This window comes from Arvicanthis niloticus, chromosome 8 (assembly GCF_011762505.2).
Source record: "Arvicanthis niloticus isolate mArvNil1 chromosome 8, mArvNil1.pat.X, whole genome shotgun sequence".
Classification (NCBI taxonomy): domain Eukaryota; kingdom Metazoa; phylum Chordata; class Mammalia; order Rodentia; family Muridae; genus Arvicanthis; species Arvicanthis niloticus.
Window position 1 is genome coordinate 46948351 of NC_047665.1, and position 13177 is coordinate 46961527.

At 36.8% G+C, this 13177-nt stretch overlaps 1 protein-coding gene across 4 annotated transcripts in view; it reads right to left on the reverse strand.

Moving 5' to 3' along the window:
• Arid4b (AT-rich interaction domain 4B) overlaps positions 1-13177 on the reverse strand; it is a 123946-nt gene that overhangs the window by 73321 nt on the left and 37448 nt on the right. For all 4 annotated transcript variants that reach the window (XR_013112232.1, XM_034509972.2, XM_034509971.2 and 1 more), the window contains exons 3-5: positions 7718-7828; positions 3968-4033; positions 1170-1260 (exon numbers count right to left, since the gene is read on the reverse strand). Coding sequence is in view for 3 of the 4 variants with exons in the window: in XM_034509972.2 (XP_034365863.1) it covers positions 1170-1260; positions 3968-4033; positions 7718-7828 (268 nt within the window). In the remaining variant the exon portion in view is untranslated. The remainder of the gene's footprint in view (positions 1-1169; positions 1261-3967; positions 4034-7717; positions 7829-13177) is intronic.

Genomic DNA, 13177 nt, shown 5'->3' on the forward strand with positions numbered 1-13177 from the left:
TGTATCAAATAAGCTGATATGTAGCAAGCTGATCCTATAACACAACAGGAGCTCCATCCTAGAAAGACTCCTTTGCCAGTTGTCACAATCAAAAACTGTTTCCACATATTGCCAAATGTTCCCGGAGGTGGAAAAGCTACAATTTGCTGATTCAAGGTACTACAATGTTTGGTATAAATGACAGAGGTAGTAACTCACTTGACTGTGATGATCATGTCACAATCTGAAAATTACTTTAGGTAAAGAATGATCTTCACATGTTGAAGATACATGTCTATTTTATAATACAAAGAATTTCAAGAAATCCCTATATTCCTTAGAAATCAAGCACAGAGTACAACTATTTTTAATAGTTATCAGATCTGAATTTTAAATTGTTTGTGTGTGTGTGTGTGTGTGTGTGTGTGTGTGTGTGTGTATCCCTTCTAGTTAGGATTACTGTTGCTGTGATGAAACACCATGACCAAAACTAACTTGGGGAAGGAAAAGCTTATCTGACTTACACTTCTACATCATAAGCTGTCACTGAAGAAAGAGCAAAGGAACTCCAACAGGGTAGGAATCCGGAGGCAGATGCTGATGCATAGGCCATGGAAGGGTACTGGCTTGCTCAGCATGCTTTCTTAAAAAACCTAGAATCACCAGTCCAGGAGTGTGTCCATTCACAAAGAGCTGAGCCCTCCCACATCAATTACAAGTTAAAAAAATACTTTATAGGTTTGCCGAAAGCCCTACCTTATAAAGGAGTTTTCTCAGCTGAGGGTCCCTCCTCTCCAATGACTCTAGCCTGTGTCAAGTTGACATGAAACTAAACAGCATAGTGTGTATGTATATATATTTGCATGAATATAAGATACACCAAAGGACAACTTGCACAAGTTGGTTCCCTCTTCTGCCATGTAGATACCAAGGATTTAACTCTGATTCAGAGTTTGGTACTACATGCCTTTATCCACAAGACCACATCACTGGGCCCTCAGCACTAGGAAAGCTGAGACAAGAGGCTTGTGAGCTGAGGCCAATCTGGGCTACATAACCAGTAATAATAACAAAGTCTATTACACATTACACTAAAGGTAATTTAATCCAGAAAATCTAGCTTTTTCTGCATTACTGTAACATAAATTTTGTATAAGTAAAAATAAAATTTTAATAGAAAGTTGTCTTACCCACAGTATACCAACTTGCATCTGTCAGTTTATTGATAACAGCTTCCTGATAGGCACCATCAAGATTCTTCACTTCCACAATAGCTCCTACCTAAAATAATAGAAAAACTTTTTGAAGACAAATGAACCAAAAGTAATAAATAGTAACACTGAACTCTGGGTGGGTGGGTGGGTGTGGGTGAGTGTGGGTGTGTGTTTTGAAAATTCATACATGGTGTGCTGTAGATTTCTGTTTGTACTTTCTGCTCCCTAAAGAGGGGTGCCCTGATGACAAATCACATACTCAGGTGAGGTCAGTTGAAATCTTAATTGATCAGATAAGGCTAGAGCCTGTGATTGGGCGGTAGAAGGAAAAGGTGGAGCTAAAAGTTTTAGAGAGGGGAAAGAGGAAGAAGAAAGACAAGACAAAGGATGGAAGAAAATGGAGGAAGAAGATGAACCAGAACCACATGGCCTGAAGGAGCCATAAGTAATTTCATAGATGCCGTAAGGATTTCATAGGTGGGCAATAGAGTAATGTAGGGTACATTTGTCTAATCTAGGTGTGCAGTTTGTATTTATATCAATTGAGTTTTATGTTCTTTGCGTGGGTGTTTTGGGGTTGGAGATTTACCATTATAAATCTGGCTGGTATATTATAAGTCTGTATTGTTTTTATTTCATGGCTAAGGGGAGCTGAATGACAGCTCCAGGCATTCAAAGACAGACTGGTTTGGTAGCAAGCAAAGACTGAGAATGCTAGCTTGAGAGCCGGTTCTTGACCAGAACGGCTTGGAAGCAGGCTGGCTGCCAGAACCAGAGCAAGACCGCCACTTGGGGCTGGCCATGGAAGTGGGCGAGAGCACCGATGCCTGTGCTTAGCCAGATTACAGTGGTGATGAATAAAACAGCTAGCAGCTTGATTTGTGTTCAAGATGCCTTAAGTTTTACTGGCAATAACTTTCTACCTATTGTCAATGAAAATGTCCATATAGTGGGTAAGGAAAATACATCTAAGCATTACTAAGAAAGCAGTTTTGTCTCTCTAGGCCTATAAGGGGATCTTAAGAACTCCCAGGGGTCATTACAAGCACTGACTGAAAATAACTGTCTTTCCCCCATCCTTCCACCTTTCTTTCAAAGAAGCTAAAGATGAATAAGGTAATCAAAAAAAGTCCTGGGTTTTCCTTCAGGGTTAGACTATCCTACTACTGATGACAGGCATTTACAATACTTCCTATCTCATCGTGAAAATGCTGGTATTTATACTTTCATGGTCCTTATAGTGATGATTTTAAAAAATTCCTTCAGAGAAGAGACCTTAGCTCCATAAAATGACCAAACAGTAAGGAGTACAAGAAAACTGACAAGTCCTGTGAGAAATTAATACTCGGTTTTTAAACCAAAAGTCACATTATGTTCCATTTTCCTGTAAACTCGTTATTCGAAGTGTACTGTGATTAAATGACCACCATTTCCTATAAAGGAAACATGAAACTAAATGCTGTCACCTTTTACCACCTGATAAAAGCTACAAAATCTATCAGGAAATAGTTCAAATCCTAGAGACATCAACCCTGCACCAAATCTACAAGTAAAAATATATCATTAATCTTACACCAAAATTTGTTATAACTGGACATACAAATTTAAAATAGTAATAAGACCTCATCAAATACAAAGAAAAAACAAAAACAAAAAACAAATAAACAAAATAAATCAACCACTATTAAGGAAGCTAGACCAGACTAAGCAGAATTGTTGAATGAACATTTCCTGGTGGTAGGTACCAGTGGGCTGGTAGCACAACAAGGCAAGTCAAATAGCAAAGAACAATGGTGCTATATGCCTAGGAGGCAGGGATAGGCTTGTGTACTCAAATCCAAACAGCACACCTTCTCAACCACAGGCTGTGAAGCTATCTGAATCTTGATGCTGACATTACTGCTTGTGAAACTGGAGTCGAAGTCTTTCCTCCAGTTTTCTCTTCTATAGAGTTGTTCTTAAGACTAAATAAAATACTAGATGCAAAACGACTTGGGACAGCACTAGCACATATTAAGTGCAAAGTAAGTGGTAACTAAAGTCATAACTGTATATGCCTTTATCCTTTGGTCCTTGCAAGTGACAAATGGATACATAAAATTAAAGATGATGCCTATAAAATGGAAATAATGGGAAACTGTTTTGTATAAAATGAGAATTAATAATAAAAAACATTTTTTTTAAATTGAAGAGTTTTAAAAGCCCATGGTACCAAGTAAGCTATTTTGTGCAAAGATTTACAAAATGTTTCTTCACTATTCTTAGTATTTCCTAAAAATTCCTCAAGCCCAGGCGGTGGTCATTTTCAGACACAGTGGTTTCCCAAACTCCCTGTAACTGGCTTACTGGCATACAAGAAAGTAAAACAACATCTATCCCACTAGTGAATGAAGAACAAATGGATCAACCTCACAGTTACCCTCAAAAGATTCAATCTGCCAGTGAGTGGCTCCAAAGTCAAGAGCTCTAGATTTTGCTTTTATTTGCTTACTGTTTAGAGCATCTTACATCATGAAAACCTCTTATTCCTGAAAAACCCATTCTTGCAGTAAAGGAAAACACCTGAATGGAAGTAGTCAATACCTCCTTAATGCTCATTCCATTTTTAAACTAAGATTTTGCTATCATTTCAGATATGATTTACTATTAAATATATTCCAATTAGTCTTTTTAGAGAAAACTATGTATCGAGTTAAAAATGAACAGCCAATATGTTAAAAGAAAAAAGATCAAGTGTCATTCTCCAGTCAAAACTGGGAGTAATGAAAACTCACCTTCAGTGGGCCCTTTATGTGGTCATCCTGAACTTCCACTGTTGAAGAATCGTGTCTAAAAGTCACCTAGAAAATATGAATCTAATTAATTATACACCAAAAACAAACAACAGCAGCTCATGTATGTATAAATATCACAAACTAAATAAAGACCAACTAATCTAAATAAAAGCCCAAGCAATAAACAAATTAATAGAAAATTGTTTAAACAGGTTATCATTCTTTTCAATTACAAGACTGGATATTCCATTCATCATAGTGTATTTAGATACTTACTACTGTAATGTACAACTTCTTCTCCTTAAAGTTTGAGGGGGGAAAAGAGGATAAGCTTAGTCTATGAGCAGCTGTGTCATTTTGTGAAGGCCTAATTTAATACCAAGTGGATACAAATCTGTTTTTTCCATTACTTTGTTTTGGATTTTTTGAGACAATGTCTCACTATGTAATTCAACCTGGCCTCGGACTCTTTGGTGCTTGATTACAAGTGTGTCCCATCATACCCAATGGCCACAACAGTCACTCAAAACTAAGCATCAGGTTCAAGGATCAGATTTAATATCCAAGGTTGTGGATGGTAGCTCAGAGGTTAAGATATTTGCCAAAGAAAGTGCTTGATTCAATCCCAACATAGAGAAAAGACATAAAACACACCCCCAAAACTTTATTCCCCTTTTGTTAAAAAGAAAGCCAACGAACAGAAAGTCTATTTATTTAAATAGTCCAGGATCATAGACCTAGAACATAACAGAGCTAAGATTTGAATACTTGGTAGTCTTTCCCAGAACTTTCTGTACTTTGTAACAGTACTATAAAAATCAGAGAATTAGGAAAATAGTAAGTTAAAAATGTATTTTAGATGGATATTACTATGTACGCCTGGCTGACTTGAGACTCGCCATATAGACCAGGGTAGCCTTGAAATCAGAAATCTGCTTTTCTCTGCCTCTCACATGCTGAAATTAAAGTTAAGGCCAGAAAAAAAAAATTAATTAGCTGGTAAAAAGCGTAACAGGCCAGGTATGGTAATACATACCTTTAATCCTAGCACTCAGGAGGTACAGATAGGAAGATCTCTGTAAGTCCAAGCCTAGCCTGGTCTGCACAGCAAGATCTAGAACAGCTAAAACTATATAGAGACCCTGTCTCAAAACAAACAAACAATCACCACATTCAATACAGATGTAGTTCTCTATAAAAAATAACTCTATAAGAACTGATGAGTTAACATGTTCTTTTCTAGTGGTCAGCAAGAAACAGACTCACAAACCAACTACGGGAAAAGGCTGTATATCCATAGAATCCCATGTATTTTAGTGACACATAAAAGCAAGGTTTTAAGAGTGTGTTTAGTGTGGGATAAATGTCCAATAGATCAAAAGCTAGTAAAGAAATGTATCACCAAGTCTGCTTAAAATGTATTCACTTTGTTTGTTTGAGACAGAGTGTCTCTATGTAGCCGTGACTGTCCTGGAACTCCCTTATATAGTCAAGGCTTACCTAGAAACTCCAGAGAGCTGCCTCTGCCTCTGTCCCCCAAGTGCTGGGATTAGAGACATGTGCCACCTTAACCTAAATGTATTCATTTTTTTTAAAGTTTGTTTTATATTTTTATTTATGTCTGTAAGTGTGTGTGTGTGTGTGTGTGTGTATATACACATATGCTAGGAATCAATGAATCAACTCAGGTCCTCTGCAAGAACAGAAAGCGTTCTTAACTGCTCAGCCACCTATCCTGTCATTGCTGTATGCACATTTAATTATTTATCAAAGGTTTTTAAGATTAGTAAAATCATTAACTTTGAATTATAAATGTTGGGACTTCCAAAAAAATTCTAAAAGATTTTTCAAATATCTATTACATATCCAACGTGCCCTGTGCTGTCAACATAGGAAGTATAGCAAAGTACTGCAGTCTTGTCTCTTTCCTGCATATCCAGAACAACAGAAAAGCTATGTCTCATCCCCTGGGTCATTTGTTACATAGCTAAGGGTGAAGTGAAATTAAATCCAGCCTATGCTTTTCAAGCACAGGCACAAGCAATGAATGACATTGGTCCTGCCCAAAGAACACACTTCTTGCTCGCACAAGAGTGCTATCCCTGAGCTAAGGAATAGCTCCTCTTTCACCAGGAAGAAAGGGGTTTTCCCAAACTCAGTATCAGATCTTTTAAGTGGCCCTAAGCAAATTATAAAATTGATACATGAGTTTTTATTCATCCCTAGAATGGTGTTGACAAATACCATTAAGCTCAGAAAATGGAAGTATACAATGCCAAAAGAGGAAATGTCACTGTAAAAGCATCTACCTAACCACATTACAAAGCAACTCCAGACACCAGCCTGTGAAAATACAAGGGAAGGTGTGGCCAAGATGGTCCTCCTTCAGGTTCACAGTTAATTTAGAGGCCTTATCATTTAGTTAGTTTTTAGCCAGGGTATAAATCAAAACAGCCCAAGAAGCTTCAACACATGCTTAAGAGAGACACCCAGGTAGCATATACAGAACTCTTCAGTGGAAATACTCATACTTCTTTCATTTGGTTAATTATTTAAGTCAATGGGTGCATGGTTACCTGCTCATCTACACTGCACACTCTATCTCCACACTCCTTCCATCTAACAGAGTCCCCCAAGTCCAGTCACTCAGTACATTATTGACAAGTGGGTAAGTACCCACAATGCTAAAATGCTTCACTGGTCCTCAGTTTTTACTGTCCTGTATTTTTCAAATATAAAGGCATCTTTCTTTTATTAAACATACATGATCTTTTATTCATTTATCTACTGATACTTTTTGTTGCTATTATCAAACCCAGGCAGGGCCCTGCTCATGGCAGACAGATGCCCTACTACTATGCTGCAAATCTAGTCTCTTTTGCTTATTTTTGAAGAGGATCCCACTATGTTCCTTCCCCATGTGGGTCTCTAATTCCTAAGTTGAAATGCAGTTTCAGCCTTCTGCCTTGTTAATAGTTTGGACCACAGGTGCACTTCACCAGTCTAATGGTAATTTCTTAAAATAAAACCAATTAAATTTGTCCATTAACTGACTCAAAACTCAAGTACTTCAGAAAAATTTTTTCGAAAGTGACCAGAGGGCCAAGTGTCAGGTGACATATACCTGTAATTCCAACATTCAGAAGGTTGCAGTTTGAAGACTGCTGTCAGTTCAAGGCCAGCCTGTGCTACACAGCAAGACCTTTGCTCAAAAAATAGAGGAAGGGAGAGAAACAAAAGGATGGGCTGGGAATATGGTCCTGTAGCAGGTAGAATATTTGCCCAGTATTCCCATGGTCCAAGATTCCATCTAAGAATCACAGAAAGGGTGGCAGGAGAATGTCAATAACTGATGTTTTGTTATAGGGGAAAACTTATGTAACCCTGACTGGCTAGGATATAGAAACCAAGTTGGCCCCTACCTCCTAAGGACTAGGATATGTTCCACCATGCCTGGACAATGTTTTCATGTAGTAAAACTAAAGAATCAAATTAGATGGTTTCTAAGATCCTTTCCAACACTAAAATAGCAATCCTAAAGAACCAAGTCTGCACTGAAATTATCAGCTATGACAAGCAAATTTTAATCCAATTTAAGTATTTTTAAATCACAAATATTGTTTAGTTTGGGAATGGTTTATAGCAACTACTTTAAAAATTCATTTTGCACAAAGAAAATTTTTAGTTTTTTTTTAGACTTAAATATCAAATATTTAATGACTGACTATTAAATTACAAATAATACCATACCTTGACTTTGACAAGTCTTTTTGCAGTCTTGATCTTGGCTTCACAAAAGGCTCCTCTGTATTTGGCACTCACATCAGTGCCCACTGTCAAATAAGGAGGCTCATCAAGGGCCTAAAAATGCAAAGAAATACAACCTCATTTAAACTGTTTAATTTTTTTCCCTACAATCAGGCATCAGAATACATCTGATTGTTACAGTAATTTAAATTACAATAGTAAAGCCATCTATAAAATATTATAAATTAAAAATAATAAAACATGTATCATAGACCAATTAAATGTACATTACAGAGAATAAAGACATTTTTTCCTATTAAACACATATGGTCCCTAAGATCGCTCACAGATACAACCTTCCACCTATTCATGAATTCATTCATTCATTCATTGACTTATTAAAATATAGTTATCATACAACCACCGGATTTGCTAGTTAACAGATCTTAAATCTCAAAGCACAAACAAATGTTTTCTAACAGGCTGTACCTTGTAGCCATCCAGATTTAGGATAGTTCTGTTCTTTATCTACAAAACTCTATGACAGGATAAAAGAAATGCACATGTTCCCAACTATTGCAGAAAGCCACATAAAATATGCACTGTCTCAAACTACTGATAGAATGCTTGTATGAGTTCTCTGTTAGTCTGTCTGTTCTTCAGCTTTAAATACACTACTCATTTGTAGGTTTGACTTTATTGGTTCTAATCTGGCTGCTTTGATTTTTTTTTACAGTAGGTTGCATTTCTGCACTGAATCTTATTTTCACCAATTCCATAGCCAAAGGATTATGTAAGCTGCTTTTTCCAAAATGTTTTATAAGTAGTACTAATAGCCTAAGACATTCACCAAAAAGAGGTACCAGGAGTTTGGAAAAATCCATTATTGAATAATTCCTCTGCCTCCTCTTTTAAATATTCATAAATACACTAAAAGGCCTAAGAAGCCCTACAATAAAGCCAAATATTCAAACATTTGAGTATGTCCCAATCTATTTGTTCATACCCTTTTCTTTTCCTGTTAATATCATTAGTATCCTTCAGAAATCACAAAAGGCACGCAGTACAAAATACTGCCATAAACACCAGGCACTCAGGCCACCTGTTGAACAGAACCTTAATCTAAACTCACCCCAATGTCCTAGCTAAAACAAAAGAAACAATCTATCTTAAGAGAATATAGAGATTCCAATGTTACAACCATTTGCTTGCAACTGTATCTACAATGTCTGCTAGTGTATTCACCTCTGGCTACAATTAGACATACCATACATGTGCCTCAGAAGAGCTATGAAAGCAGTCCAACAATTTGTAGATGATAGCATCTTATCAAAATATCAAAAGTTGGACACCCTGATATATATTTCATAACCTTTAAAAAAAAAAAAGTATGGCCATAATGCCCTGAACACATCCCATCTTGTCTAATCTTGGAAGCTAAGTAGGATCAGGCCTGGTTATTACTTGAATGGGAATATTGTCTGGGTGCTGTAGGCTTTAAAACAACAACAGCATCTCATAGCCCAGACAAGCACTGAATTAAAGACCACTTTTCTCAGCCAGTCAAGCAGAGCTTACATGTATCCGTTACACTATTTTTTGTATTGTTATTTTGTTCTTTGAAACAGGATCTCTCCCTGTGTAGGTAGCTCTCTGGCTAGCCTGGAACTAGCTATGTAGACCAAGTAGACCTCAAACTCACAGATAAATCCAACTGGGTATCTCTGCCTCCTGAATGCTGGGATCAAAGATATGCACCACCATGCCCAATGTAGAAAATGTTGTTGCTGTTTTTTTAAATGACAAATCAAATACGCTTTTAATAAAAAAAAAAAAAAAAAAAAAAAAAAAAAAAAACCAAAACTTTAGCATGCACATGCATGCTAAGTTTTCATCACAACATGTGAAGATCAGAGGACCATTTCTAGCATGTAGGTTCTAGGTTATGATGCTGAGCAGCAAGTATCCTTACCGATATGCTTTTTTTTAAATTAGGAGAGTGTCTATTAGTCAAGCTATATATTTAGGCTGAAATGAGAATGTGGCCACAGTGAAAAAAACGACTTCTTCACTGTTATTAATGTTTTAATGTTAACTACAACTTAGTAACTTTATGTTGCTTTCTACATATTTTTTATTATTTATTTTTAAGTGTATTGGCTACATGTATATCTGTGCAACATGTGTGTGTGTGTGTGTGTGTGTGTTCAGTGGCCATGGAAGCCAAATGAGGACATCAGATCCTGAGCCTGGAGTTACAGCCAGTTGTGAGTTACCATGTAGGTGCTAGGAATCAAACATTGCACTAACCTAAGTACAGATCCCCAGAACCCACATGAAAAGTCTGGCATGGCGGTGTGCACCTGCAATTCAAATCTTAGAGAAGAGGGTAGAGATATTCATTCCTGAAGTCACTGACCAGCCAGTCTACCAAAATTGATGTGCTGCAGGAAAAACAATCTTAAAACTTTAGAGAATAATGGAGAAACCAGGTGTTAACCAACCAACCCATCTGCCACACACAGGCACATCTGTATCTACACAGAAGTAAATAAGTATGTAAGCTTTGTGGGCAGGCAAGATGACTCAGTGGGTAAGGATGCTTACACCAAGCCTCATGCCCTAAATTCAATCCCAGGATCTACATGGTATAAGAAAAGAAACAAACAACTTCCAACAAGCTATTCTCTGACCTCCACAAGGACACAATGGTATGTGGGCATACAGACAGATACAGATATACACACACACAAACACACACACACAAAGATTATGTGGTGTTTTTTTTAAAGCTTTAAAAAAGGTCTGTTAGCCATGCCTTTGATCCCAGCACTCAGGAGGCAAAGGCAGGGGATCACTGTGAGTTCAAGGACAGCCTGGTTCATAGAGTGAATTCTGGGACAACCAGGCTATACAGAGAAACACAGTCTTCGGGAAAAAAAAAAACAAAAACAAAACAAAACAAAGTTTTTAAATTTCATTTTAATTTTTAATAACAGCCTACTAAAATAGATTGGGGCCAAGCACTGCCTCTGTTTTGACATCATAACAATCTCCTTAAGAGTGGAGAGCTCAATGTCATTGAGATGAAATGCAAATGGAGCCAACAGACAAATTCAGGCCTTGTGATGTCACATTCAGTTCATTTATATGTGTCTGTATATATAAACAGATAACTGAACAACATTTTACAAAATATGATCTTCAGCTCCCCTGGGCACTAAGTTTACAGATTTATATAATACACCCAACTTAATTCTATTTCCTTTGTCATTCTAGGCAAGTTACTTTCTGTTCATAAATCATCCTTTGGTTTAAGTGTTTGTACATAAAGTACATCTGACTAACAATTCCACAAGCACAAAAGTTATAAAGACAATCAAAATCTTTGAGTTACTTTGAGACATACTTAATCATCTAGAAGTAAAACTGAATAACCAGTATTGTTAAATATATCCAAAATATAAAAATGATTCTCTGCAGTCACATCTCTAACGGATATGGTCATACTGTCATAAGTAATGTTAGCAGAGCAGAAACAGTCATCACTGAGTCTGTCATTACTCCACCATTTGCTAAGAGCAGACTTTATTAAGTACACAGACCTTCATAGCACCAATTAAGGTCCTAATCCCAGATAAAAACTAGATGGGTTTACTTTACTAAACCTATCTTAACATTTAAATTGCATATCATAAAAATGAAAGTATTATCAGAAAGAAATGAAGCCCAAAATAGTTAGCTACCAACGATATTATTATGAAACTCTGTGTTGTAAACAATTCAGAAATTGCATTATTACAAACTCACATGTGGCCTTTTTAACTTTATAGTATTCCAAAGGTAAATCTTGATATGATTGCTCACCATAAATCATTCAAATTCAAAGCTGAATCACACTGCTCATTTAGTCAACTAGTAACAGGATGAAGTACTTTTTAGTACTAAATCAAATGACAAAGTTCAAGATAGGGGCTGGAGAGATGGCTCAGAGGCTAAGAGCACAGACTGCTCTTCCAGAGGTCCTGAGTTCAATTCCTAGCAACCATATGGTGCTCACAACCGTCTGTAATGGGATCCAATGCCAAGATAGCTACAGCATACTCATATATATATAACAAATAAATATTTTAAAAAGAAGAAAAAAAAGATAAAGTTCAAGATAGCTGATGGTATGTATGATATGATTTAAAATGTTATTTCTCTACTTTTAGCAGTATAGAACTAATCAAAGACATCACATTATAAACAGAATAGCATATTAAAGAACAGCAAGAGGAACTGTTAAGTTATGAAAAAAGAGCAGAACAGAATGGTATGTGAATGAAAATACTCTGATCAAAGTCTGTTTCAAAGGAAAACTGTCACAAGGCATGACAATACCGATCTTTAATCCCAGCACTCCAAAGGGAGAGACCAGTACCTTTCTAAAGCCAGCCTAGTCTACATAGTGAGTTTCCAGGCCAGTCAGGGTATCTAGTAAGACTCTGTCTCAAAAATAAAAAAAGTTTTCTTTTTGTTCACTTCTAAACTGGGATGTGCTCTGTCTTCTGACTGTTAAACATCCTAAGTATGTACACATACAAACATACACACACACACACACACACACACACACACCCTACACATAGTATAATGGCTCCTGAACATGATCTTATGACCTTAAACTGGCTGCTACCAATTATTAACTCAACAACAAGTGTCCCAATTATTCCCCTTCTCATTCCCCCCTAAACATTATTGGGGTTTTTGTTTATTTATTTTTGCAATTTTAAATCACTTATCTGCACATTATATTAAATAATGAATTCAATCTTAACATTTCTAAATATGCATATCATACGCTTTGATCAATCACATTCATCCCTCATTACCCATACTATTCCCATTACATCTATGCTCTTATTTTAAAAACAACAACCAGGCATTACATTAACAACAAAAATTCTTTTCTGTAGTGACTGGGATTCAAAATTAAATTCTCTTATTATGGGCTGGAGACATGGTTAAGCATAAGGATCTGCATTCAGATCCACAGCACACACATAAAAAGCTGACTATGGTGATACATATGTGTGACCCCAGCACTGGAGGGTATACAGAGATAGGCAGATCCCAGTTGCTCACTGGTCAGCCAGTATAGTCAAAGTATCCAGTATCCCAGTTCAAAGAAAAACCATTTCTCAAAAAAATGAGATGGAAGGGCTGGCAAAATGGCTCAGTGGGTGGAAGGAAGAACTTCCCTGGCAAACGTAACCACCTGGGTTCAATTCTTAGAGGTCACATAAAGGTAAAGAAGAGAACTGACTACATGAACTTACCTCTAACCTCCACATACTTGGTGTAATGCATACCCCACTGAATCATACATACACATCAAGATTTTAGTTTCTGTTTTTGTTTTGTTTGTTCTTTGTAGCTTTGGCTGCCCTGGAACCCTCTCTGTAGACCAGGCTGTCCTGG